Genomic DNA, 24,441 nt, shown 5'->3' with positions numbered 1-24,441 from the left:
TCGAAAGGCAGGCCAAACTCATAATCACTCCCAGGCAAGGTGACTCCAGCTCTTCAGAGAAAGCTGAAAAGTAGGAGCCATGAGTAGCAGTCCCTCAAAGCAGCTGGGGGAGTTGTCTACCAACTAAGTAAAAGGGACCTCAAGGAATCTAGATGAAACACACACACTTGCTACACACATAAAGCACTTAGCACAGGACCTGGCGTGCAGAAAATATTAACTATGCGGTAACGAGGAACCGTCTCATAGACCTGCCCCGCGAAGACTTCCTGAACCTTCTTGCTCAGAAGTCCTGTCTCCTTCTCCTGCACGGTCAAAGCACTTTTGTTTTATTCTCATCCACTTCCTCAGACTAGAGTTTTGGAGTATGAAACTCCTTGGAACTCGATTCTGTATCATCACAGGGCTAGAAGAATGATAGATACCCTGGTTGAGTTCATTCGTGAACCCCTATCATGTGTTTCTCTAGCAGTTGTCTGTGTTACACATTTAGAAAGCCAGCCTAGTAAAGGTCTACCACATAAAGACTGGCTCCCATTTCCCCGGGAAATGCTGACAGCCTAGACTATCGTGGTGAAGGCCGCCTGATTTCAGGTCACTGCTCTACCACTTACAGGGTGAAAGACCAGGGGCCAATCATTCAACCTCTTTTTCTTTCTTCTTCTCTAAAATGCAAGGAACAGTAGTAACTACTTCACAAGGTTAAAGTGTGGATGAAATGAGGTGACATGTGTGACACCCTTAGAATAATGCGGGGGGGAGTGAGTGGCAGGTGCCTAAGCTACAAGTCAGTGAGGGTGACATAAGGTGAGTCTCCAGTGAGTCGTGGGCAGGACAGATAAGAATAGCCCATTAAAGGTGCACCAGGGCACGCAAAGGCACGGAGGTGGAAGGTAGGAAGTATGTTCAGGGTACTGGTCCTGTGGGACAGGGGGTTTGCAAAATAACGCTGGGGAAGTAACACTGCAAGGATTGTTTAGGGTCACCCTCGTAAAGGGCCTGTCATTGGGGTTAGAAGTTTGGCTCAGTCTCTGCTGGAGTTCAGGGGAGGGGACATCGGTGGGGACTCAAGCGGGGTGATGACTCACAGGGCAGCACTGGCTAAGATCACGAAGAGAAATACTATGTGAGGATGCCAGTTCCCGTGATAGAGTAAAAACAGGTCCTCTGTGACATTCTCACAGGGTAGGTTTAGGAAGGAACCAAACAGACCCACCTGGGGTTCAGAAGGGGACTTCAAGGTGGAGACACCTCACATTCGTCTTGGTGACTGTTCATGCCCCTGTTTTCCTACCCAAATTCCTGTGCTGTAGTTTATGTGCAGTAAGCAAACGGGAGCAGGACCAGAGCCTGGCTACAGCACTGGCTGGCATCCTGTGGATGGCGGGAGCTGCTGAGAAGGCCACTGTCTGTCTTGTCACCGAGGACACTCATGTCCTCTCGACTCCTGACTACTCGGGAGATGATTTCACAGAGCGGGTAAGTGCACCCCCACCCTTTCTGCCAAATAAAGGGCCAGTGAAGCCTAAGAGGGAAATGAAGACGAGGTCTCATCCATACTCCTCGAAGAGTCCGATGTGGTCAAAGGCATCTTCCAAAGGAGGTAGGGACCAAGGAAGGGGTGTAAGTGATTCAGGCAGCCTTAGGAGAGAATCCTGCTGTGAATTTTTCCTTCCAGAATTCACCACGATCAAAAATATCCCATGCCTGGGGCGCCCTGGTGGCTCAGTGATTTAAAGCCTCTGCCTTTGGCTTAGGTCACCATCTCAGGGTCCTGGGATTGAGCCCCGCACAGGCTCTCTGCTCAGCGGGGAGCCTGCTTCCTCCCCTCTCTCTCTGCCTGCCTCTCAGCCTACTTAAGATCTCTGTCAAATAAATAAATAAAATCTTTAAAAAAAAAAAAAAATCCCATGCCTGAAATTATAGACGGCATTTCCGTAACCACTATCTTAAACTTTGCTGAGTTCTACCTATGAGGAAAAAAATATGTTTATGGTCTTATGGCTCAAGATATCATATTGGTTTAAAACTTAGGAATGGAAAAATAAGGCCAGGCCATCCACTCTCACTATGTCTGTTTTACATGGCCTTGTATCAGATAATATGGCTAGTTTTAGCCGTGTGACTCTGCAATGAAACAAAAAGCTCCCTTGAGGAAATAACAGTAAGTTGACATCGTATGGATGTAGCTTTCATCTTCCTTTTCATTTTTATCTTCTATTCCTGATTTATAGCTCCAGCTGTTTGAACTTTCAGAGAAAGAAGCCACTGAGAGATTCATCTATGATCATTTACAATGTGTAAGTGCTTAAGTGTTGAGATAATTCCTTTATGTTGAACTGATCTTACAGGAATCTTCTTTCTTTTCCAAAGTGTATTTCTAATGATGCTTATTAAGAAAACCAGGTCATTTTGAAAGCTAAGAAAGGGCTGAATGAGAGAAAGAGAAGCCCGCCTCTCCCTCCCACAGCCTAAAAAGAGGCCAGCTCACACACAGGCCACTCACAATTGCCTCTTTGTCCCTGACTAATCAAACCCAGAGAATAATACTATAGAGGGCATATGCCAAGATTTCTTTTGTGGAAAGAGAATATGTCAAAGCAGTCTTGCCTCATCTAATGGATAAAACATAAAAACGTTCAACAACTAAGGCCCTAGTCTAAGGTACCAAAATGACCATTCACAGTGACTCCAAGGAAAGGACTTCTGGTCTGAGAGACGTGGCCCTGTTTCAACTGTTCTACCAGCACCTTCCACACAGTGTCCTTCTGGTGGCTATGGCTCTTGCCCACTTCCCAGAATGGGACAGTGCTAATCTAAGGTGCTCTTTTAAGATTCCTTTGCGGGGAAAGGAATGAATGCTGCATATCTAAAGAATCAGAACCCTAAGGGGTAAAAGAGGACAGTTAGCAGGGTTACCATGAAGCCATGCAAGTATGGATTATACAGAAGGGGGAAATGTGTTCCATGAAACTCATCGCTCTGTTCCTTCCGAAGGCAATAAAGGCAGAAAGCTCCAGCATGAGTTCTCAGCCACACATTGGCCCTACGATCTTTTTTTTTTTTTTTAAAGATTTTTTTTTTTTTTTTTTTTTTGGACAGACAGAAATCACAGGTAGGCAGAGAGGCAGGCAGAGAGAGAGGAAAGGAAGCAGGCTCCCTGCTGAGCAGAGAGCCCGATGTGGGGCTCCATCCCCAGACCCCGGGATCATGACCTGAGCCGAAGGCAGAGGCTTTAACCCACTGAGCCACCCAGGTGCCCCTGGCCCTACGATCTTGATTAGACTGGTTGGTTACCTGAAGCCTACCTCCCCCGCCATTTCATAGGTCTGTGTGGCCGGCAGAAGAATGTCCCCCTCCCCCACCCCGCACAAAGATGTCCATACCCTACCCCTTGGAACCTTCAGAGAAAAGGGGGATTAAGGTGGCTAATCAGATGACTTAATTTTTTCATTTTTTAAAATTTATGTTATCTAAGTGTAGGTGACATTCCACGTTATATTAGCTCCAGGTGCACAACACCGAGATTCAACAACGCGGGGCCATGATCCAATGCTTTAAAATAGGGTGGGTTCTCTGGATTACCCAGGTGGGCCTGAGGTAATCAATCACAAGGGCCCTGAAATACGGGAGAAGACAGACGAGGAAGTCTGAGGGTGTGATGAGAGAGCAGCATCACCTGCCCTTGCTGCCTTTGAAGCTGCAAATGGGGGATGGGGGTACAGGGCCACCAGAAGCTGTAAGAGACACGGAAACAGATTCTCTCCCTGAGCCCCTAGCAGGCCTGCTGACATCTCGATTTTGGCTCAGTTAGACCCATTTTGGACTGTTGACCTCCAGAACTGTAAGACAGTAATTTTGTATTATATTTTATTAAGTGTTTAATTTTAATTCTAGCCTAGTTAACATACAGTGTTATTGGAGTTTCAAAATTTGTATTATTTAAACTACTAAATTTACGGTTATTTGTGGAAGCCTCAATATAAAAACTAAGAAACCCACATGATAGATGATAGATTTTTAATATCTGACATGGAATATTAAGTTAGAAGCCGGCTTAGGGACTCTGTTGTGGGCAGGAGAGGTTTGACGGGGTGACTCAGAGAGAGAGGACCATGTAAGAAAGGAGCCTTCCAGCAAAGAGAGGCAAGCCCTTTCCTCTTTGTCTTCTGTGTGCTGCACTCAGGCCTGGGGTAGTCTGATTCACTTGGAAGGGCCCCCACATCCGCAAGGGCTTCCTCAGTGCAGCCAGAGTGGAGAATCAGAGGGTCGGAGCCGTGCACACTAAAGACTGAGAGTCAAGCTGGGATCAGCAATACGGACCCAAAGCAGGGGCAGACCGCATGGCATGGGTGAGCATGGCACAGCAGGTCTTCCCGGGTCAGACAGACCCGTGCTGACTGTCACCACAGCCTCCCTGGGGCAGCATTGGCTTCATGCCTGATGCTTCTTTCAAGGGCATCCCCAACCAGGGTCTGCCCATTACAATGAGGCCCGACCCTAGACCATTACCAAAGCCCATTCAAGATGCACCAGTCCCATGTCCCATTCCTGCGTCCCACCTTGAGACAGAAATCTCAAGATGGAGCTCTGGGAGCTAAATGTGGTAGCAAGACCTATCTGACTTTCATTCCCCTGAAATTCAAGACCTGAATTTCATCCCCCAAGAAGATATGGGCAAGTCCTAACCCCCCGTGCTTGTGGAGGTGATCTTATTTGGAAAGGAGGTCTTTGCAAATGTAATCAAGTGAAGAAGGAGGCATGCTGAATTAGGCTCAGCTCTACTCCAGGGACTGGTATCATTTTTTTTTTTTCCTTTTTTAAGATTTTATTTATTGGACAGAGAGAGAGAGAGAAATCACAAGTAGGCAGAGAGGCAGGCAGAGGGGGGGGGGGGGGGGAGGAAGCAGGCTCCCTGCCAAGCAGAACGCCTGACGCGGGGCTCAATCCCAGGACCCTGGGATCATGACCTGAGCTGAAGGCAAAGGCTTTAACCCACTGAGCCACCCAGGCGTCCCATGGTATCTTTAGAAGAAGAAAAGGGCAATGTGGACACAGACGCAGACATGCAGGGAGAACACCATGGGATAAAGCAGGCAGACAGACGGGAGTGATGCAGCCGACAAGTCACCACATTCCACCAGAAACTCCACGATGCCAGGAAGGATCCTTCCCTATGGCCCTCAGCGAGAGCGTGGCCATGCTCTGACACCTTGATTTCAGATGTCCAGCTTCCGTAACTGTGCCAGAACAAATTCCTATTATTTTAAGCCCTTCAGATTTCTGGCAATTTGTTACAGCAGTCCTAGGAAACGAATATACCCATCACATGCGATTGGCAGCAGTAGCCCACACCGTGTTGTATTTTTAAAAATTTGACTTAGCAACTGTCAAAAACAATCAGGAAATTCCACATAAAAAAACAGATTTTTTAGCTTTTCCCCCCAAATCAGAAAATCTGGCTGCATTAGCCCTATCTTCTAGCATGTCCTCAAATTAGCTGACATGGGGGCCTGACTCCCTTTGGACAAGTTGTAAGAAACTTGTTGATGCCACTTGCCAGGTCAAAGGGCTTTGCAGATGTGATTAAGTTGAAGACTTTTTTTTTTTTTTTAAAGATTTTATTTATTTATTTGACAGAGATCACAAGTAGGCAGAGAGGCAGGCAGAGAGAGGGGGGCGGGGAAGCAGGCTCCCCGCCGAGCAGAGATGCGGGACTCGATCCCAGGACTCCGGGACCACGACCCAAGCTGAAGGCAGAGGCCCCAACCCAGTGAGCCACCCAGGTGCCCCTAAGTTGAAGATCTTAAAATAGGGGGATTATCCTGAATTTTCCTGGTGGGCCCAATTAATAAGAAGAGGCTTATAGGGAAAGTAGATGTCAGGAGAAAGAAATAGGTGTGAGGGGAGAAGCAGAGAGAGAAGAGGGATACCATCTTTGGTCACAATGTGGGATCATGAGCCATGGATAAGGACAGCTTCTAGAAACTGGAAAAAGGGGGGCGTCTGGGTGGCTCAGTTGCTTAAGCCTCTGCCTTCAGCATAGGTTGTGAGCCTGGAGTCCTTGAATTGGGCCTGGCGTTACTCCCTGCTTACCGGGGAATCTCCTTCTCCCTCTGCTTCTCCTCCCCACTCAGGTTCTCTTTCTCTCTCTCTCAAATAAATAAATAAAAATCTAAAAAAAAGGAGGAGAAGAAGAAGAAGAAGAAGAAGAAGCTGGAAAAGGAAGTGAACAGCATGGCCCATAAAGCCTGCAGAAGAAACACAGGCTGGCCAGCAGTTTGAATCAAACTCAAGAAGTGACACTCATGTTGAACTTTCCAGACTATGAGACCATAAGACAATGAATTTGGGTTGTTTTGCGTCACCAAGTCTGTGGTGATTTGTTACGGCAGTAATAGGAAGTAATAGGAAACTGATAGGCCAGCATCCCGGTTTGCCTCAGGGCCCACCTTCCCCCATTTCTCTCACACTCTGCAGGACACCCATTTGGGTTCCTGTCTGGCTCCTATGGCACTGGAATTTGTTTCGCCTGAGGGTCCTGCCTCTGCCAGTTCACAGAGCGTGAAGGGGACAAATTAATCCATAAAAGGGAAAGCACCTGCATTTTAGTGGAAGCCTTCCTGATACAGTGCCTTTAAAGGAGAGGTTTTAACCCTGGGAATCTTGAAAGGCAGCCAAGGCGCTAGTATTCAGCAGGCAGAGAATTGACATAAAGCTAAGGCCTACTACCTGAATGTGGCTTGGGCAATTTGGATTTGATCCTGGAGATCACGGGGCACCTTTGGAAACTCATGAGCAGAAAAAATAACCTGGACCAGAGAAGAGACAGGGGAGCAGTGCCTTAAAGAGGGACGGATACTAATTTTGCTTGGTTCTTGCATGTTCCAAGCACGAAGGCGGGTACTGTGCAAGATGCCATTTAACTTTTGCGACAAATCTGTACTTTATCTGCAATTGTAGATGAGGAGAGTGAAACTCAAGCATGTCAGTAACTGGGAGTGAGAGTAGAACTGTTTTGAACCTAGATCTGTGTAACTCCAGATCTAGGAGTTACAGATCTATTTCTATAAAGCATCTCTGCTCCCCTGAGGCAATGAGGAGGGAGGGATGCCCCCACCAGGGAGAGGCTGGGATGGGCGCCAGCCAAGAGCACACAGAGGGCCTGGGCTAAGGATGGACGCCGGAAACATGGACAGGAAGGATACACTACACCTGAGCCAGAATTCAAAGACAGCCACGTGACAGATACGGAGGAAAGAAAAAGAGGTCAAAAAGCAAGAGAACGACAGTGCCTGAAATGCGGCAGGATGCGTTTGAGGGTGAAGATGACCCAGGGAAACTGTCCTATTAGCAGCTTTTCTAGCTTCTTGGGTATAAATCCTGAATACATGACTAGAGATAGACATAAGTGCATTGCTTTTAGCCAAACATGCTTTTTTTTTTTTCTTTTTGTCCCCCCCAAACAGTTCAAAGAGGAAGGAAGCCATGGTGTCATCTTGTTTCTTTATAGCCTCATCTTCTCCAGAACATTTGAAAGGTAAATTCAATGAATATCTGCACAGGCACTACCTATTGCTCTGCAATCACAGAAGGGATGTCCTCTCGCATTGGAAAATATTTTCATGCCCTGTTGGAAACATGAGTACAGTTTTTTTCTAGTCGATGCTCTTCTGTTGCTTCACCCTTTTCTATAGTCAGTTTGGCCATAATAACGAGTGAGTAGATATCATCAGGAAGGTTTGATTCTGCTTTTCTAGGACAGTGGTGGCTTCCTTCTTCTGGTGGTCATAAAGACGGACAGATAACTCCAAAACATATTTGCATAATTGTCATGATAAAACTGTTTTATGATTTATAGACACAAGAAAATTCACAGATATTTATTTTGTCTCTGTGATATGCAAAGCCCTGTTCTTGGCACCATGGGAAATAACAAATAAAAGAGATGGCCTGACCTGCAGGATCGGCTCTGGGAAAAACAGGACGTATATACACAGAGATACTGAGCGTGGCACAGGTGGTAATTCATGTACCAAGTGAGGCGTAAAGACAAGGAGTCGTAGGGGTTTCTAGAGGAGGAAGGGTTTCTAGAGGAGGAAGGGTCCCCAGCTGACAGACTAGTCAAGGAAGGCTTCTTAGAAGAAGTGGACTTCCTTCCGGGCTCTGAAAGGAAGGTAACCTCTTGAGAGTCAAAGAGAGATAGAGAGCCTCCTGGGAGGAAGAGTTACAAGCCCGAAAGCAGCATTCCGAACACTTGCCTTTTGCACAACGTCATCATATTTTTGTGGTCTGTATTATTAATTGCTTAACAGCTTACTTTAAATCATATATTTAGATATTAACTTCTTCCTAAACATCCATATCCTTTTATTTATTTATTTATTTATTTTGACACAGAGAGCGAGAGATCACAAGGAGGCACAGAGGCAGGCAGAGGGGGGTGGGGTGGGGTGGGGGGAAGCAGGCTCCCTGCTGAGCAGAGAGCCCAATGCTGGGCTCCATCCCAGGATCCTGAGACCATGACCTGAACCAAAGGCAGAGGCTGAACCCACTGAGCCACCCAGGCCCCCCCATATCCTTTTAATCATGTATTTGCTGTACAAAAGAAAAATGTATTAAACACATTATTATATATATTTTTTTCATAGATATATATATTTTTTCATTTATTTTTTAAATCACGCCACACTTGGGGCAATGCTGCCCTGAATTATATCTGATGTCACCAAGGCACTCATAGTGCTTGACTGAAGTTTTCAGTTCCATTCACAGAAGCGTATGACCTCCAGTCCTGTGAATAGGTTCCTTCAAGAACACATGACAGCTCACATGCCAGTACTCAGCACCTCTCCCGAGAGAGCTGGAGCCCCATTCCACCCTGGCTTCACACGGTCCAGGGTAGGACCGCCACCCCTGCTCCCCGGTGATACAGTCAGGAAATGGGCTTCACCCCCAAACTGGTATTTTTCACTTGAACAGTCTGTTCAACTCAGTCTTGGGCCAGCACCCTCTGGAGTGGTCATGTGTCACTGTCCTAAGCCAAGCGTGCCTTGTCACTCAGAGCAAACAGTTTCTCCCGCGTCCAGCATACACACGTATGAATCTGTCACTTCAGCCTTCTCCCTTACCCCTCATCAGCAGCTTCCCCCAGCAGCATCCCTAGCTTTTCCCCATCACCTCTGCAGCCTCCATCCCAGAGGCTTTTCTAGTGAGATACGAGAAGGTGAGAGGCACACGGGAGGGACAGTGACCAGGCAAACTCACTCAACCGCTGCTCTGTGCTGGGAGGTGGAGGAAGGAGAGGCTGCAGGTTGCTGCTGCAGTCGTTGTCTCTGACCGAAGGCTGATGCATCTCACATTCCACAGGCTTCAGAAGGACCTGGATGCTTCCACCACTCATCTGCTACAACCAAGTGCTGGGAGTTTCCTGTGCAGGCAGGTAAGTTGGGAGGCTTTGCCTTTCTATTGTAGAATCTGAAATAGGCTCCCCGCCCCGCCAATTAAGCATATTCTCTCCTGAAGTGATGAGTAATCGAGTTATCTTTGAAAGACTAAGAAGATGCTCCCCTGAGTTTGTTACCAGAGTCTACCTTCCAATTTCCACCATGGTCTTCCCAGTTTACCTCTGAGAGCCCCACATCCCTGAGATTCTACAGACCTGTTAGAAAATACCTTGACAGGGACACCTGGGTGGCTCAGTTGGTTGGACGACTGCCTTCGGCTCAGGTCATGATCCTGGAGTCCCGGGATCGAGTCCCGCATCGGACTCCCAGCTCCATGGGGAGTCTGCTTCTCCCTCTGACCTTCTCCTCGCTCATGCTCTCTCTCACCGTCTCTCTCTCAAGTAAATAAATAAAATCTTTAAAAAAAAAAAAAAAAGAAAATACCTTGACAAAGTGCACCAGGAATCCCTAGTAATGGAAAGAAAAGTACTGTAACAACAGCTTCATGTACTGCTTCTTAAATCACAACTATGGAAAGCAGAGTCTAAAAGAAATGGAAAGGGAAGGAGAGCAAAGAGATCTGAGTGGGGCACGTGAGGTTCTCTGGGGTATGGCTGAAGGAACAAAGTCACTTGAGTTCTGCTTAAACCCTACCAAATGTCTGTGACCTGCTTTTCCTTAATTAGCTATTATGTCATTTCATTCTTTTAAGGAAAACTGGTAAAATTTTTTAGTGATTATTAAAAGAAAAAAGAAATTCAGTCCTTCTGTCGTCGCTACCTAAAATGTAAACATTTGCAAACTATATCATCTAGGCAGTTTTGAACATGATTCTGACCGGAAGAGCCAGCCCAAATGTCTTCAATGGCTATCAGAGGGGAGAGTCGCAGGAAATATTACATGGAGTCCTGACCCGAAGTGAGGTCGGGTATTTGCGGTGGTGTAAGGATGTCTCAGAGGATGATAGACTTTCTCAGGTGAGTGTGTTTGGGTTCTCAAGTACACGACCAGAGTGTCAGTGTTTGGGTATTTTTTTCAGTCTCTATATTAAGGCAATGAAAATCTGAGCTAACATTTTCCTATACTATATTCCTGCCTACCTCCCACCCACCGCATACACACATACAATCAGAGAGACTTTCGGAGTTTCGATGTAAATATCCAAGTCTACTGTGCTTGCTTCATATTTTATTGTATGCATTTTTATCTAGAGTACAGGTAATATAAGTAACAGGCAAATAACTTTTTTGGAAAAAAGTATTTGAAATATACAGATGAAAGGCAAACCTCCTCTATCCTCATCCAGCTGCAGGCCTCCTTCTCAGAAATCAATATTCTCAGCAGCCCATGGGTATCTTCCCAAATCTTTGTTGATGCAAATAAATACATATTTTCTATCCCTTGCTTAAAGTTTAAAAAAAAAAAAATCACTGGGGAAGAAAGCCTTCTGCCCCACTCCCTCTTAAATTCTTCTCAAAAAGATTTCCAGCCCAGGAGATTTACAACCTCTAACAAGCAGAAAGTAGAATGTGCCATTGAAAAAAAATAATCAGAGAATTAAGTAAGATGTGATTCCGCAGAAACAAACAGGAGAGAGGGTGAGAAAGCAAACAGACCCACCCCAAACCGCAAATCTAAGATGCTTCTGTGATATTTTCACAAAGATCTCCATCCCAAAACCCAGGGAAGGCAAGGCAAGGTGGGTTCCGTGAAAAGCCACGCTTCTCTGGAGTGGCCAGGAAATTAGCTGGGATGTAATTCAATAGGAATTACCCCTCCCCCCAAGCCCTTCACCTGCCCCCCCACCCCACCCCCCCACCTCTCCCAGCACCAGCACCAAAAGAGAGCCTTGCTGCTCAGTGCCTGTTCTGTCCTTCACCCTCCCAGTTCAGCTCAAAATCCTTTTCGTTGCACGAGACTTCAGGCTTTAAAAGATCCCTTTACACCCAGAGCTTCACTTGTCTCCCCTCCTGCTGCTGGCTTCAGCCGCGATGCCTTATTCATGAAAACCGCATCCTGTTATACCTGCAAACCATGTAGCTGAGGGCACCAGAGAAGTAGAGCTTGACCAGAGCAGAATTAAGTACATTTTGCATACAAGCGTGTTCAGAGTTTGCTTATTATTCCTTGACTTTGGAATCCAGGCCCCTCACAGAGAAAACAAGAAGCAACAGAGAAGCTACCAGTTAAAAAAATGAACCCATTCCCATCACCCAGAAGGGTCAATCCTTGCAGCAATGCTTCCTTTTCTTTTTCTTTCGTATATAAATATGTCCTATGCTTACTCTATGGAAACCCGATTTTTATCATTTAACACAGATATCTGTATGTGCCATCGAATGTACGTCCTTCGTCACATTCAAAGGATGCCAAGAGTTCCACAGCACAGGTGGGAAAGACCATACTGGGAATATACCCGGGACAGAGAAGGGATTTGTTACTGCTATAAAATTCCCAATCACTTGGTTTTAGATAATCTGGGAACTCATCTTAGGATTTGATAGATCTAGAATAAACAGGAAAACTAAGCCACAAAGAAGAGAACTCTAGACTTCACGTTACCTATTTCTCTCTCTCTTTTTTTTTTTCAACCACACACGGTCACTTGGCAGTCACGGTCAAGCACTCCTCACCTCTCCCAGCCCAGTAACAGGCCAAGACTTAGTTTGGAGAAAAATGGCCGGACACAGGAGGGGCAAGTTTCAAGGAGCAGGGGTCACAAAGGCAACAGTTGTAATTTGACTCCTTTGTCTATGATTATTACAAAGCTCTTTCACACGATTTCACTCTATTCTCATTATAAACTACTGAGATTTAAAGCAGCGTTTCTCGAATTTCAGTCATCGGCACAGGTAATTCACGGCTTTGTCACAGCTCCACACCTGCTGCACGCTCTGCTATTATTTGATTAATATTTTTCTTTAAATCAACTCACTTTAAAAATTTGAATATAACCATTTCTGCAGCAGTAATACAAGCCACAGACTTGACGTGCTCATTATTTTCTCCCCCCTAATGCTTCAAAGAAGTAAATATACAGATTTTGTTTAAAGCTTACCCCTGAGCTACTGGCTTCCTGCCACAGGCCACCAAATGGCACTTGTGCCGTGCTTTGGAAACCCGGAATATAAGTGAGGGGGTACCTACCGTAACATGCAGGGAGCGGCCCTGACCTGAAAACTTGGAGGTTCTGCCCTGCTGCCCCTCATGGGGTGTGACTTGGGCCGGGCACTCACCCTCTCTACAGTGGTTTCCTCATCTCAGGCTCGTGTCCTGTTCTGCAACACGCGGCAGATGTGAAGAGCAAACTAGATCATGAATGCCAAAGCCTGTTGGAGAGCAGAGTGACCTGGACACATATAAGCTTATAATGGATGATAAAGGCCATGTTCATTGATCTTCTCCTAATTGTGAGGCTCTGTGTCCAGATACAAAGATGAGTCACAAATGGGCCAGTACTTGCACACACACTGACCATCCGGGGAAGGCTCTAGGCAGTAAATGATGGAGAACAGTGCTCTGTACTGGCTGCGCACTGAAATCATCTGGAGAGTTTGGTTTTCTAATCATTTTATATTTTAGAGCAGTTTTTTTCCTCAACAGAATTAAGTGTAAGGTACAGAGATTTCCCATAGATTCCCTGCCCCCACACATGCATAGCCTCCCCCATTATCAACATCCCTGCTGGAATTGGCATGTTTGTCACGTTGGTGAGCCTACGGTGACACATCGTGATTATCCAAAGTCCACAGTTTACATTATCACCTCGGTGTTGTGTACCGTATGGATTCGGACAAATGTATAATGACATGTGTCCACCATTACAGCATGATACAGAGTAGTTGCACTGACCTAAAATCCTCCATGCTCTCCTCATCCCTCTCTCCCCCCATCCAAAGCAACAACTCATCTTTCTACCATCATCTATGGTTCTACCTTTTCCAGAATGTCACATGGTGGAATGATAAAGTACGTAGCCTTTTCAGACTGGCTTCTTTCACTTAGTAATATATAAGTTCAAGGTTCTTCACTGTCTTTTCACAGCTCAATTGCTCATTTCTTTAGCGTGCTGAATAATATTTCATTACCTAAGTAATACTCCATAGATGTACCAAGGTGTATTTTTCCATTCACCTACAAAAGACATCTTGGTTGATTCCAGGTTTTGGCAAATATGAATGAAGCTGCTATAAACATCTGTGTGCAGGTTTTTATGTGGACGTAGGGTTTTACCATCTTTAGACAGATAACCAGGGATCATGACTGCTGGATATATGACAAAAGTGTTCAGGGTTTTTTTGGTTTTGTTTTGTTTTGTTTTAAATTTTCTTTCTTTCTTTCTTTCTTTTTTCTTTTTAAGAATTTATTTATCTGACACAGAGAGAGAGATCACAAGTAGGCAGAGAGGCAGGTGGGGGCTGCGGGGGTGGAAGCAGGCTCCCTGCTGAGCAGAGAGCCCGATACAAGGCTCAAACCCAGGACCCTGAGATCATGACCTGAGCCAAAGGGAGAGGCTTAACCCACTGAGCCACCCAGGCACTCCGAGTGTTTAGTTTCGTAAGAAACTGCCCAGCTGTCTTCCATGGTGGCTGTTCATTCTTGCCTTCCCACCAGCACCGAGTGAGGCTTCCTCACTGTACATCTTCACCAGCATTTGGTGTTGTCAGTGTTCTGGATTTTGGCCATTCTCAGAGGGGCATCATGGTATCTCATTGCTCTTTTCATTCTCATTTCCCGGATATATGGGATGTGGAACATCTTTGCATATGCTCAATTGCAATCTGTATATTTCGTTTTACGAGAGGTCTGTTAAAGTCATTGGCCCACTTTGAGAACTTTTAAAACTACCAATGCCCAGGTCATCCCCCTGAACACCATCAGCTTCATGTGTGAAGGACCAGAGTGGGCACACAGGGCCCCACACTCAGAAGACCCTGCCCTCAGTTTAATGCTCTCCTGTCATCCCTTTAAATTCTTACTAATTTTTGAATGAGGGTCTCCATGTTTTCATTTTGCACTGGACTACAATTGCATAGCCAGTCCTAGCCAATGACCCTATTGCATTTGGTCTAGAGAGCATCTGAGCATTAGGATTTTAAAGCCCACAAGAGATTCTTATGGGCAGCCAGGTTTAGAAACTTCTGTTCTAGATCAGGACTGCTCAACCTCAGCGCGACTGACATTTCAGACTGGAGAATGTGCTTGTAGTGGGAGCTCTCCTGTGCATTGTGAGGTATCTAGCAGAATTCCTGGCCTCCACCCCCTAGATGCCTCTAGCTCCGCCCCTCGATGTGACAACCAACAATGTCTTCAGACCCTACCAAACATTCTCTGGGGGGACAGAATTGCCTTGGCCAAGCTAATGCTTTAAAGGAAGGGCAAAAACTCTCCTTAGACCTAACTGATTAAATCCACGTATGCAGAATTGGAAAACTAGCTATTGCAACTAACATCACAGGAACGACTATTTTCTTTCAAGCGGTGACAGCCTTCTGCTCCTGTAAACACCTGCAAGGCTTTAGGGACCAGTCTCCAACCTTATCTTAAATTAAAATTAAGTAGGTGTCTGCTAAAGAGCTACTAAGTGGCTCTGAGAAAAGGGACCATGTCAAAGGCGATGCCACAGAAAGGGAGAGAGAGAGAGCGAGAGACTGAGAGAAAGAGAGTGCATGCCTCAAAGAGTCAAGAATTCACAGAGATCCAGCACTACCATTTTCTCCGGAGCACATTGTTTTCTACACAAGTCAGCTCAGCCCAGTAGAGCTGCTAAATCATGCTTCACAGAAAATTACCTGCAGAGCCCAAAGTACCCTCCAGTAATAAAGCGGATGTTTGTCAGGACCTTAAAGTAAGCCAAAAGGCCAAGGCATGAGGTAACAAGTAAGAGCTTTCCTACTGAGAAAGTGATTAATGTGGCAAAATGGACCAGACAACAGGACCAATGTGTAAATGCTCACTCATAAATCGGAAGTAGGGCACAGCATGGAAACTGCTCGCGTTCACTTTAAAATCTACATAGAAGTCATATCTACAATGCTCTTGTCCTTTCAGAAAGGGACTCATGTGACTTTTCAGCCTTCCTTCTTGGACGCTGTGTTCCCTCTCCAGGGAGACTCCTATGAGTCCTGCCCTCAGTGAAAATTGCCTGCAATTGTACACTAATGGCTTAAAACCCCGAGGATGTTTATTATGTTGTCTCTGTCATGCACTTGGAGTTTGGTTTCAGAACAAATGTATTAACGAGCAAATGCTGGCTGGTGGCTAGTTTTCTTACTTGAACTGCTGAGCTATATGAATATAATAGACCCGCTTTATGAATAAATAGACATATATACATGTATACATATAAAGTTTTATTGGAAGGAGCTTTTTTATTCTTTATCTGCTCATTATTTGGGGATAAAAAGCAATCCATTACTCATCTATATTACTCAAGTAATCATATCTATAATTATGTTTTACATATATATAATTTTAGATATATTTTTCACTATTCCTGGAGATAGTGATTAAAGAAGTCTATATGAAGCTTATTTGTTATTGTAGTGCTAACAGCCTCTTGTACAGAGCACACCCTGTGTGCTAGGCTCTCTCTGAGCCATTCATTCTCAAGGATTTCTTATTTCATCTAATCCCTGCTTCCACTCAAAGGTGGAAGTGTTAGTTTCAGTCCAGTGTCCGTGGTTTGACCATTGATTTTTAGACCTGAGAAAACCCAGACGGAGCAAGGTGTGGGCACTTGCCCTTGGCCCCCAGTAAGGTGTCAGAGTCAGGGTTAGGATGCCTGCTCCACCCTCATCAGAACCCAGGCTCTGCCCACCGGGCCATGCTGTCTGTCATTACCATCTTTCTTGTCTTCTAGTAAAGTCATCAATACAAAATGCCAGTTTTTGGATTATACTCTATCATGAATGCTTTTATAATCTATCATATCTTCATATTTACATATAGATATAGATTTGTATCATGTCATCTATAATCTCTTATAAGTACACTGATGTTAGATTCTAACATACACTTATTTATTTATTTATTTTTAAAGATTCTATTTATTTATTTGAGAGAGCGAGCGAACAAGCATGAGTGGGGCTGACGGGGAAGGCAGAGGAGAAGGAGAAGCAGGTTCCTCACTGAACAAGGAGCCCAATGTGGGACTCGATCCCAGGACCCTGGGATCATGACCTGAGCCGAATGCAGATGCTGAACCCACTCAGCCACTCAGGCACCCCTCTAATATTTATTTTTTAAAAAGATTTATTTATTTTTATTTGAGAGAGAGAGAGAGAACACTTGTGTGGGCAGGGGAGGGGCAGAAGGAAAGAGAATCCTCCCTCAGATTCCCCACCAAACTCAGAGCCCAAAGCGGGACTTGATCCCAACACCCTGAGATCGTGACCCAGGCCAGAATCAAGAGTTGGATGCTCAAGCAACTGCAGGCACCCTAGACTCTAACATTTAGATGGTGGCAATACCATGGTTAGGTTTTGGAAAGCATGACTCCAGAAGCTAGAAATTTATACATTGACTTTTAGGTGAAAATCCTTGTGAGTTGGAGGTGACTATGAGTAACACGTACTTGGGGCACACCCTTGAAATGTATCTGCCCCCCTTCACCTGCTGGTTTGTCAGACCGTGTCTGTCAGGTATACTACCGAAGGACACACTTGGTAGTACTGAGAGGCGCTAACAGAAGATGCACGTGACCTCAATGTATCTGAAGCCTCATATTTCAGAGTATTCTATTGTAGAACTGAAATACCTTACACAGCAGAAGTCTGCTCAGAAAGACCTAGATGGGGTTCCAGAACAGTGCTCTCTGTATCACTGGATCGAAGACCCCCATGGTCAAACCCCTTCCTTTTTGCTCATATATACATGTATATATGTCTATTTATTCATAAAGCGGGTCTATTATATTCATATAGCTCAGCAGTTCAAGTAAGAAAACTAGCCACCAGCCAGCAGGGTAACTCCTCTGCCCAGGACTCCTGAATGTGCCAAACGGGTACTTAGGGGCTGTATGGGTATATAGCGGCTCCTGCCTGGGGTGAGGCTGCAAATCGGAAGATTACATGTATCCACTGATAATAAAATCGAATATAAGAAAGGTTTCAGAATTCAAAAAAAAAAAAAAAAAACCCAACATGCTAAAAGATCCTGCTGTCCAGGTGAAATCCATCTTATGATGCTACATCTGTCTTCCTAAAGTAAATCTCTTCTTACTCTGGGATAAAATTGCAGAGACTGCAAAAACACACGTCTTTCAATCGCAATGTCACAGCCCAGTGGGTGAGATTTAAAAAAAAAAAAATGGAGTTCTCATTAGATACCACGGCAAGCCCCCCAGAGCCCACCAGACTGACAGTTCCTGCGGAACACAGCCAGCTACCCACAAGCTGAGGCACTATTTTGAAGCCTCCCGTCACTTTTCTATTTGAAGGTACAGGTTTGAGTGTGAGGTTCCAATACCTAAGTGAGAACATAAAGCAGTTTGAGTCTAACACCATCTGGAAAGCCTTAGGAGGTTCACATTATCTTCGCACCTGCCATGGAGAAGAAAAATCAACTCTGATTTTTAGAAGGGACTTAAGTCATTTAGGTCTTGCTGAAACGACTCCCCCGGCAGCCCTGGCAGAGCACACCACCATCCCGGCCATACCCTCTTCCCTCTTTAAATTCCCTTGCAAGAGACTAGTAGGAAGAAATCCAACCAGAAAAGTACCCTGTGAAGCTCCGCCCACGGCGCTCCAGCCGGCAACCCCTGCCCCCCTCCCCCAGTTGCTTAGGTAGCACCTGGGCCAACAAGACAACATACCTGCAAACTCGTCCAGGGGAGTTACAGCCACTCTGTGCTCCAGGTGCAGAGAGGAGAGCCAGACACTCCACAGTCACGCATTCGAATTGTCACCAGGAATCAGGGAAGAAAGCACAAATCTCCAACACCTTTCTTCCACTCCCATTACCAAACTGGGCCCTTGGGACTTGCAATATTAAGCTCATTATGCAAACATTCTAAGAGCCATTGTTCTAGATGGCCAAAAAAAAAAAAAAAAAAAAAAGAATTACATGGATTCAATCCTTGCCCTGTGGTGTTTAGAATTTGTCCATCTTTTGTCCTGTACTTATAGTTTTACACTGGCTGTATCCTCTAAGGATACATGTCATGAGAGGCTTGATTGCTGCATGGAACACTGGCCTTATTACACAATGAGTGAACTTAAGGAGAAAGGTATTTTATTTATAGCACTACTGTATCACCAGTTAATTTCCTTTTTTACCATGGCAACACAAGGCGACACACACAAATTCTGCATTGGCGGAATTTCACCAATAAAACATATTTAGAATGTGGCTTTTGGGGGTGGAGGTTAGCTGATGCACTGTCTACCCAAAAGCGATACAAAGTCTTCACTGGAAGTTCCAGTCAAATACATGATGGGGTCTACTAGGAAAAGAAGGGGAGATTACGTTTGGTGGCATTTAAGTGGGAGGGGCTTCATTTTATTTTTTTCGGGCTCACTTTAAACCAGGTGTGCTCTCAGCTATAATCTTAAGGCTTGCCTCTTAGAGTTAATAGCCAAACTACCCCGGCAGTCAGGAATGCCGTTTTCTTTTCTACTAGAATCTCTGAAGGCAGGTGAGGCTCTGCCTGCCCAGTGTGCAGTCTCTGTATGGTTACTTTGGGTGTGGGAGATTGTTGTATTCTAACTGCTACATCTTCCTCCTACTCTAATAAAATCTTGAGTAGCTTTGGGTTCAGAAGAGGAAACTACTGCATTGTTGTCGAAAGTAACAACAGTGTGGTGTCAGCACCTCCTAGAGAGTTACCCAAGTGCCTGCTGAATTTTGCCTACATTATAAAAACTTCGAGAAACAATATCTTACATGTCTGTGTTCTATTACATCCACCTAGATGTAATTTACAGGGAACTTCATTGGTGGGAAATCAGCCCAAATTCAATTCTTTTGGGTTGCAAAAGAAGCGACATTTTCTTGCAAATGGCCCTAAATTTCCTCATTAGCTTATTTAAGTTTTCAAACTTTAATAATTCCATGTCCTGCAGATCTTATTTTGGTTACATCTAACCTTGAATACACAAGGTGCCGAAGCAAGAAGGCATAAAAAAGAAAGTGCTTGTTTTATCACTAATGAATGGTTACAATGTTATTTGGAACTTGTGGGTGGATTCTTGGAATGTAAACACATTCGTTGGCTTCCATGGCATGTCCTCTGTGTTTTATTTCCAACGTAGCCGGTGGGCGACTTGCCGTTTGGTATGTGAGATGCTCATATTATACTCAGAGCAGAGGGGCTAGTTCTCCTGTGAGTAGATAAGCAAATCCTGCAACGACTATGAACATGTCCAAATTAAGGCGCTAGGCTTGGACTGCATTTTTATTTTTTTTTATTTTTTTTTTAAAGATTTTATTTATTTATTTGACAGAAATCACAAGTAGACAGAGAGGCAGGCAGAGAGAGAGAGAGGGAAGCAGGTTCCCTGCTGAGCAGAGAGCCCGATGCGGGACTCGATCCCAGGACCCTGAGATCATGACCTGAGCCGAAGGCAGCGGCTTAACCCACTGAGCCACCCAGGTGCCCCTTGGACTGCATTTTTAACTACTAACTAAAACAGAGTTTGTGTCTTTCAAATACAGCGATACGTTTTTCCTATGGTAGCTGAAAAGCGAAAATCTTAAAGACAAAAGCATTTCCGAGTCACCCCCTCACCCACAACTGAAGAATTTAAAGCAAAACGAAGAGATTTGAATAGAACTATTGAGAAATCCAAATGTCAAGTTATTAGCCTTTAATACGTGGGTTTATGAAATGTGATAATTTTTCAAAGCTGGATTTTCCATAAAACAGAATTTGTTCCTGAACATACAGGACAACTCTAAAAAGGACTGAATGGAGAAAAGAAGCAGAATTGGACCCTTTGGCTACAGGCAGACACGCCAAGGCTGAGGGTCCAACAGCTCTCCCTGGTATCACGTGAAAATGTTGTTGTTGTTGTTGCCTGTGTAGTTCATAATTATGTCTTCACATAGAAAAAAGTAGTTTTTAACATTAACAAGTTCTTGTCTCTTTAAACAAAATGGTCGCTATCACACATGGAAATGCACTTTAATATCAGGTTCTCGGGGCTACAGAAGGTGCCTCTCAGAGTGGTACTCTTGTCCGTCTAATTCACTAGCTATGAGAATCCAAGGCTGAACAGATAGTTGCCTGCAAAAGCTAGATAAACTAGTTAAAGGTGCAAATTTAATATTATTATTGTAATGCTAACCTAGGAATCTCAGCTCTTGGTACATCTTCACATCTGATGTGCGTGTTAACATGCAGGTATGTGTGTCTATGTATGAATGTTATATGTATGTCTGTGTTTTCCCCTCACTTCCTGGAAGCTCTTTCCTCCATTCAAAATATTCTCCATGTCTATATTCTAAATATTCTCTAAATATTCTAAATGGCATTTCCAGAAGTCTGACCACCTGCTGAATGAAGTACTGTCCTATCTTGGGCACATGAGTAAATATACCAGTCAATGATGAAGACAAGTTGAAGTTCTCTTATTCCAGCCCTAAACTTATGTCTTAGTTGATCTATTATTTTTTACTTAACTTCCAAGCCCAACTCCAAACGTGGGGTGCCTCCATGTGCCCCATGGGGCCGTGCCCACTCTGCAGCATCCCCGTGACACCACAGCACTCATGCATGTAAACTCGCTCACCACAAAGCCTTCGCTTCAGATCTCACGGCACGCAGAGTGCCCCGCACACTTGCACCTGCAACGAGAAGCCTCTGAGCTGCTTTTTGATTACGATGACGAATCAGCATCTGCCTTGATGCAGCCAAATCTGTATGTTCATCTACATTTCCCCCTTCCCTTCCAGGTGGGCAGCATGCTGAAGACCCCCAAATTACCTATTTGGCTGTGCAACATCAATGGAAACCCTGGTGTTCTTTTCAGCACAAACAAGCAGCTCTTATCAGACTGGAGAGTGGAGCGTCGCTTTGATTTGTACCTGTACGGTGGCCGGCCCTCCCAGAAGAAGCCCGTGCATCTCACAGTAGGTGAGCATTTCAGACTCCAAGTGCTGAGCCCCTTAGGGCGCTCAGAAAGACGCGGTGCCGGTGTTTTGCCGCTGTGTGGGTGTCCACGCTCGCCTTGCAGGAAGACGCTTGGGCTTGAGTTCTGAAATGAAACCCACACACCAGTCCCATGGGTCTAAACCCAAGGAGGGCACCCGGGGCAGTCTGCAGCTGCCCTAAATAAGAGTGGCGGGTTTAGATGTAGCTCAGGGGAACAAACAACTTCTAGGTGGGAGAAACAACAAAAGAGAATGAATCCCATCTGCAAAAAAACCCTCTCCAGGACTTTTCCCCTGTGAGCACGGGGCTCGTAATGCCTGAGGGGAAGCACTGGAAGAATGGATGGACGGGGCAGAGGGTGTTCCAATCGGTCAGTTCCATCCTACAACTGATCAGATGATCATCCAGTGACATAACTCAGCAAACTGAGAGTGCATTTCTCTTCAGATATTTGAGGGCCTGCTAAGGGCCAGGCACTGAGCTAGACGCTGCAAAAGCCATAATAACAAGGCATAGTCCCAGCAAAATGTAAGAGGTTCTGGTCCACTGGGAGAAGCAGACAGCCATACAGGTCATTTTATTTCAGTTACGACCATATTCATTTAAACCCATAAGGAAAAAAGGCTAAACTTTAACTGTCTCTAAACTTGGAATGTCTTTAAGCACTGGCCTTTTGGACAAGGGAATAAACACGATGGGTATCTTGGTCCTACTGGTGGAGGCTCGATGTTTGACTTGGCCTTTAGCATCACAGGCCTGGTGTTCAACAACTTTTCATGATAATGACTGAATCTGGAAAATTATCTTAATGACTGTTTTATTTGTGCAAGTCCTAATTCTTCTTTAATTATGGAAGATACATATTAGCCCATTTAATTTAGGAAGACATTGACAATATGTTCCTTAAAATATTGTTCCTACTTTACTCTCTTCTTTGAGGAAAGCATCATTTTAAAAAATATTTTATTTATTTATTTATTATTTATTTGAGATAGAGAAAGAGAGCTTGCATGCACATGCTCAAGCGTGGGGGGAGGGGCAGAGGGAGAAGGAGAGAGAGAATCCCAAGAGACTCCGAACTTAACACAGAGCCCCATGTGGAGTTCCATCCCGAGACCCTGATATCATGGCTTCAGCCAAAACTGAGTTGGATGGTTAATGAACTGAGCCACCCAGGTGCCCCAGAAAGCATGTTTGTATTAACTCACAGGCTTTGCAAGAATTCTATTCTGGGCACTGTATTGGAAGCTGTACACATAATCCCAGTAAATTCTCCCAGCAATTATATGAGGTAGATACTATGATATCTATTTTCACAAAGAAGACACTGAGGTAGCCAATAAACAGTTGCTAATTGAATAAATGAGGCTGAGAGATGTTAAGTACATTCTCAAATGGCATACGAGACAAAGGTGGTTCTCTCTCTCTCTCTCTTTTAAAAGATTTTATTTATTTGAAAGAGACAGAGAGAGAACACAAGCAAGATGAGGGGCAGAGGTAAAAGCAGATGCCCCCTGAGTAGGGAGCCCAATGCAGGGTTTGATCCCACGACTCCAGGATCATGACCTGAGCTGAAGGCAGATGCTTAACCAACTGCGCCACCCAGGTACCCTAAGACAAAGCTGGTTCTTGAACCTTGTTTTTTTTTTTTTAAGATTTTATTTATTTATTTGACAGAGAGAGATCACAAGTAGGCAGAGAGGCAGGCAGAGAGAGAGAGGAGGAAGCAGGATCCCTGCTGAGCAGAGAGCCCGATGCGGGATTCGATCCCAGGACCCTGAGATCATGACATAAGCCGAAGGCAGCGGCTTAACCCACTGAGCCACAGGTGCCCCTTGAACCCTGTTCTTGAGCACTTCACTAAACTACCTCACCCTTCACACAAAAATGTAAATGTACTCTTAGATGCATTGAGAAGTGATGAGCTCTCCTTCCTCCTGGCTTTCCTGATAACTTCCTTAGCCTACGCTTGGCTCTATGTGTCACATCATGGTGCTGGAATGTGCATCACATGATATACCAATATTCATGTTTCAAAAAATACACATGCTACCACAGACTTGTTCTGTATAGGGCATTTCTATATACCATCTACTGGAATCCCCCTCTGCTTAACCAATTCTAGGAACACAGTTCACTGAGCCCAATTCCTGCCCACCCATCGTGTTTTTCTTCCTTCCTGGCTTCCTCTGGAATGGTGTATACAGGCAAGGGCCTAAATGCTGGCCGTTTGGAGTGCCTGGGCGGCTCAGTTAGGCGTCTGACTTTGACTCAGGTTCTGATACCAGGGTCCTGAGATAAAGCCCCAGGTAGGCTCCCTGCTCAGCAGGGAGCCTGTTTCCCCCTCTCCCTCTGCCCGTCCCCCAGCTCTCTCTCGCTCATTCTCTCTCTCTCAAACAAATAAATATTTTTTTAAAAAAATGCTGGCTGTCCCTCACTCAGATACTCACTCCCATCACTGGGAAAGGAACCAACATGAAGATGAACATGTACCAGGAAGACGGTTTTCTCCAGTGGAGATGGCAATCAGAACCAAGTGGAGAGAAGCCACCATCAACTGGCATGGAACCGTTCCCTTCCTCTAAAGAGAGAGCCAGGATGTGCAGCGATTTCTGAAGTTGAGTTGCTTGGCACAAAGCCTCATATGGGGGTAGACTCTTTACTTCTACATTCCTCATTCATGAGCCCCAGTGAAAAACTCCACTTTTTTCTTTTTTCACCCCCCCCCCCTTTATTTTGGTCTTTGCGAAGCCCTCTGCTGCTGTTATCGGTGCTGCTGAAGAAACATAGGCCCTTCCAGCAGGGGCCGCAAAGTGTATCCCTTCCTTTTATTCAATAGAGCAAAAGAAGTGTCTTTCTTGACTGTTATTTTCGATCAGTCTTTTCTTGGTGTGATTCTCC

At 45.0% G+C, this 24,441-nt stretch overlaps 1 protein-coding gene across 1 annotated transcript in view; it reads left to right on the top strand.

Annotated features, from left to right (window-relative positions):
* Positions 1-24,125, top strand: part of MINDY4B (MINDY family member 4B) — a gene marked incomplete at both ends in the record, with an annotated part of 36,546 nt that extends 12,421 nt beyond the window's left edge. The window contains 7 exons of the mRNA XM_082719806.1: positions 1,314-1,479; positions 2,235-2,300; positions 7,470-7,540; positions 9,370-9,442; positions 10,262-10,423; positions 21,342-21,522; positions 23,983-24,125. Coding sequence (XP_082575932.1) covers positions 1,314-1,479; positions 2,235-2,300; positions 7,470-7,540; positions 9,370-9,442; positions 10,262-10,423; positions 21,342-21,522; positions 23,983-24,125 — 862 coding nt within the window. The remainder of the gene's footprint in view (positions 1-1,313; positions 1,480-2,234; positions 2,301-7,469; positions 7,541-9,369; positions 9,443-10,261; positions 10,424-21,341; positions 21,523-23,982) is intronic.
* Positions 24,126-24,441: the final 316 nt, after the last annotated feature.

This window comes from Mustela nivalis (assembly GCF_964662115.1).
Source record: "Mustela nivalis genome assembly, chromosome: 1".
Taxonomy (NCBI): Eukaryota; Metazoa; Chordata; class Mammalia; order Carnivora; family Mustelidae; genus Mustela; species Mustela nivalis.
The sequence above is the reverse complement of the archived record's forward strand: the minus strand, read 5'-3'. Positions and strand labels throughout refer to the sequence as shown.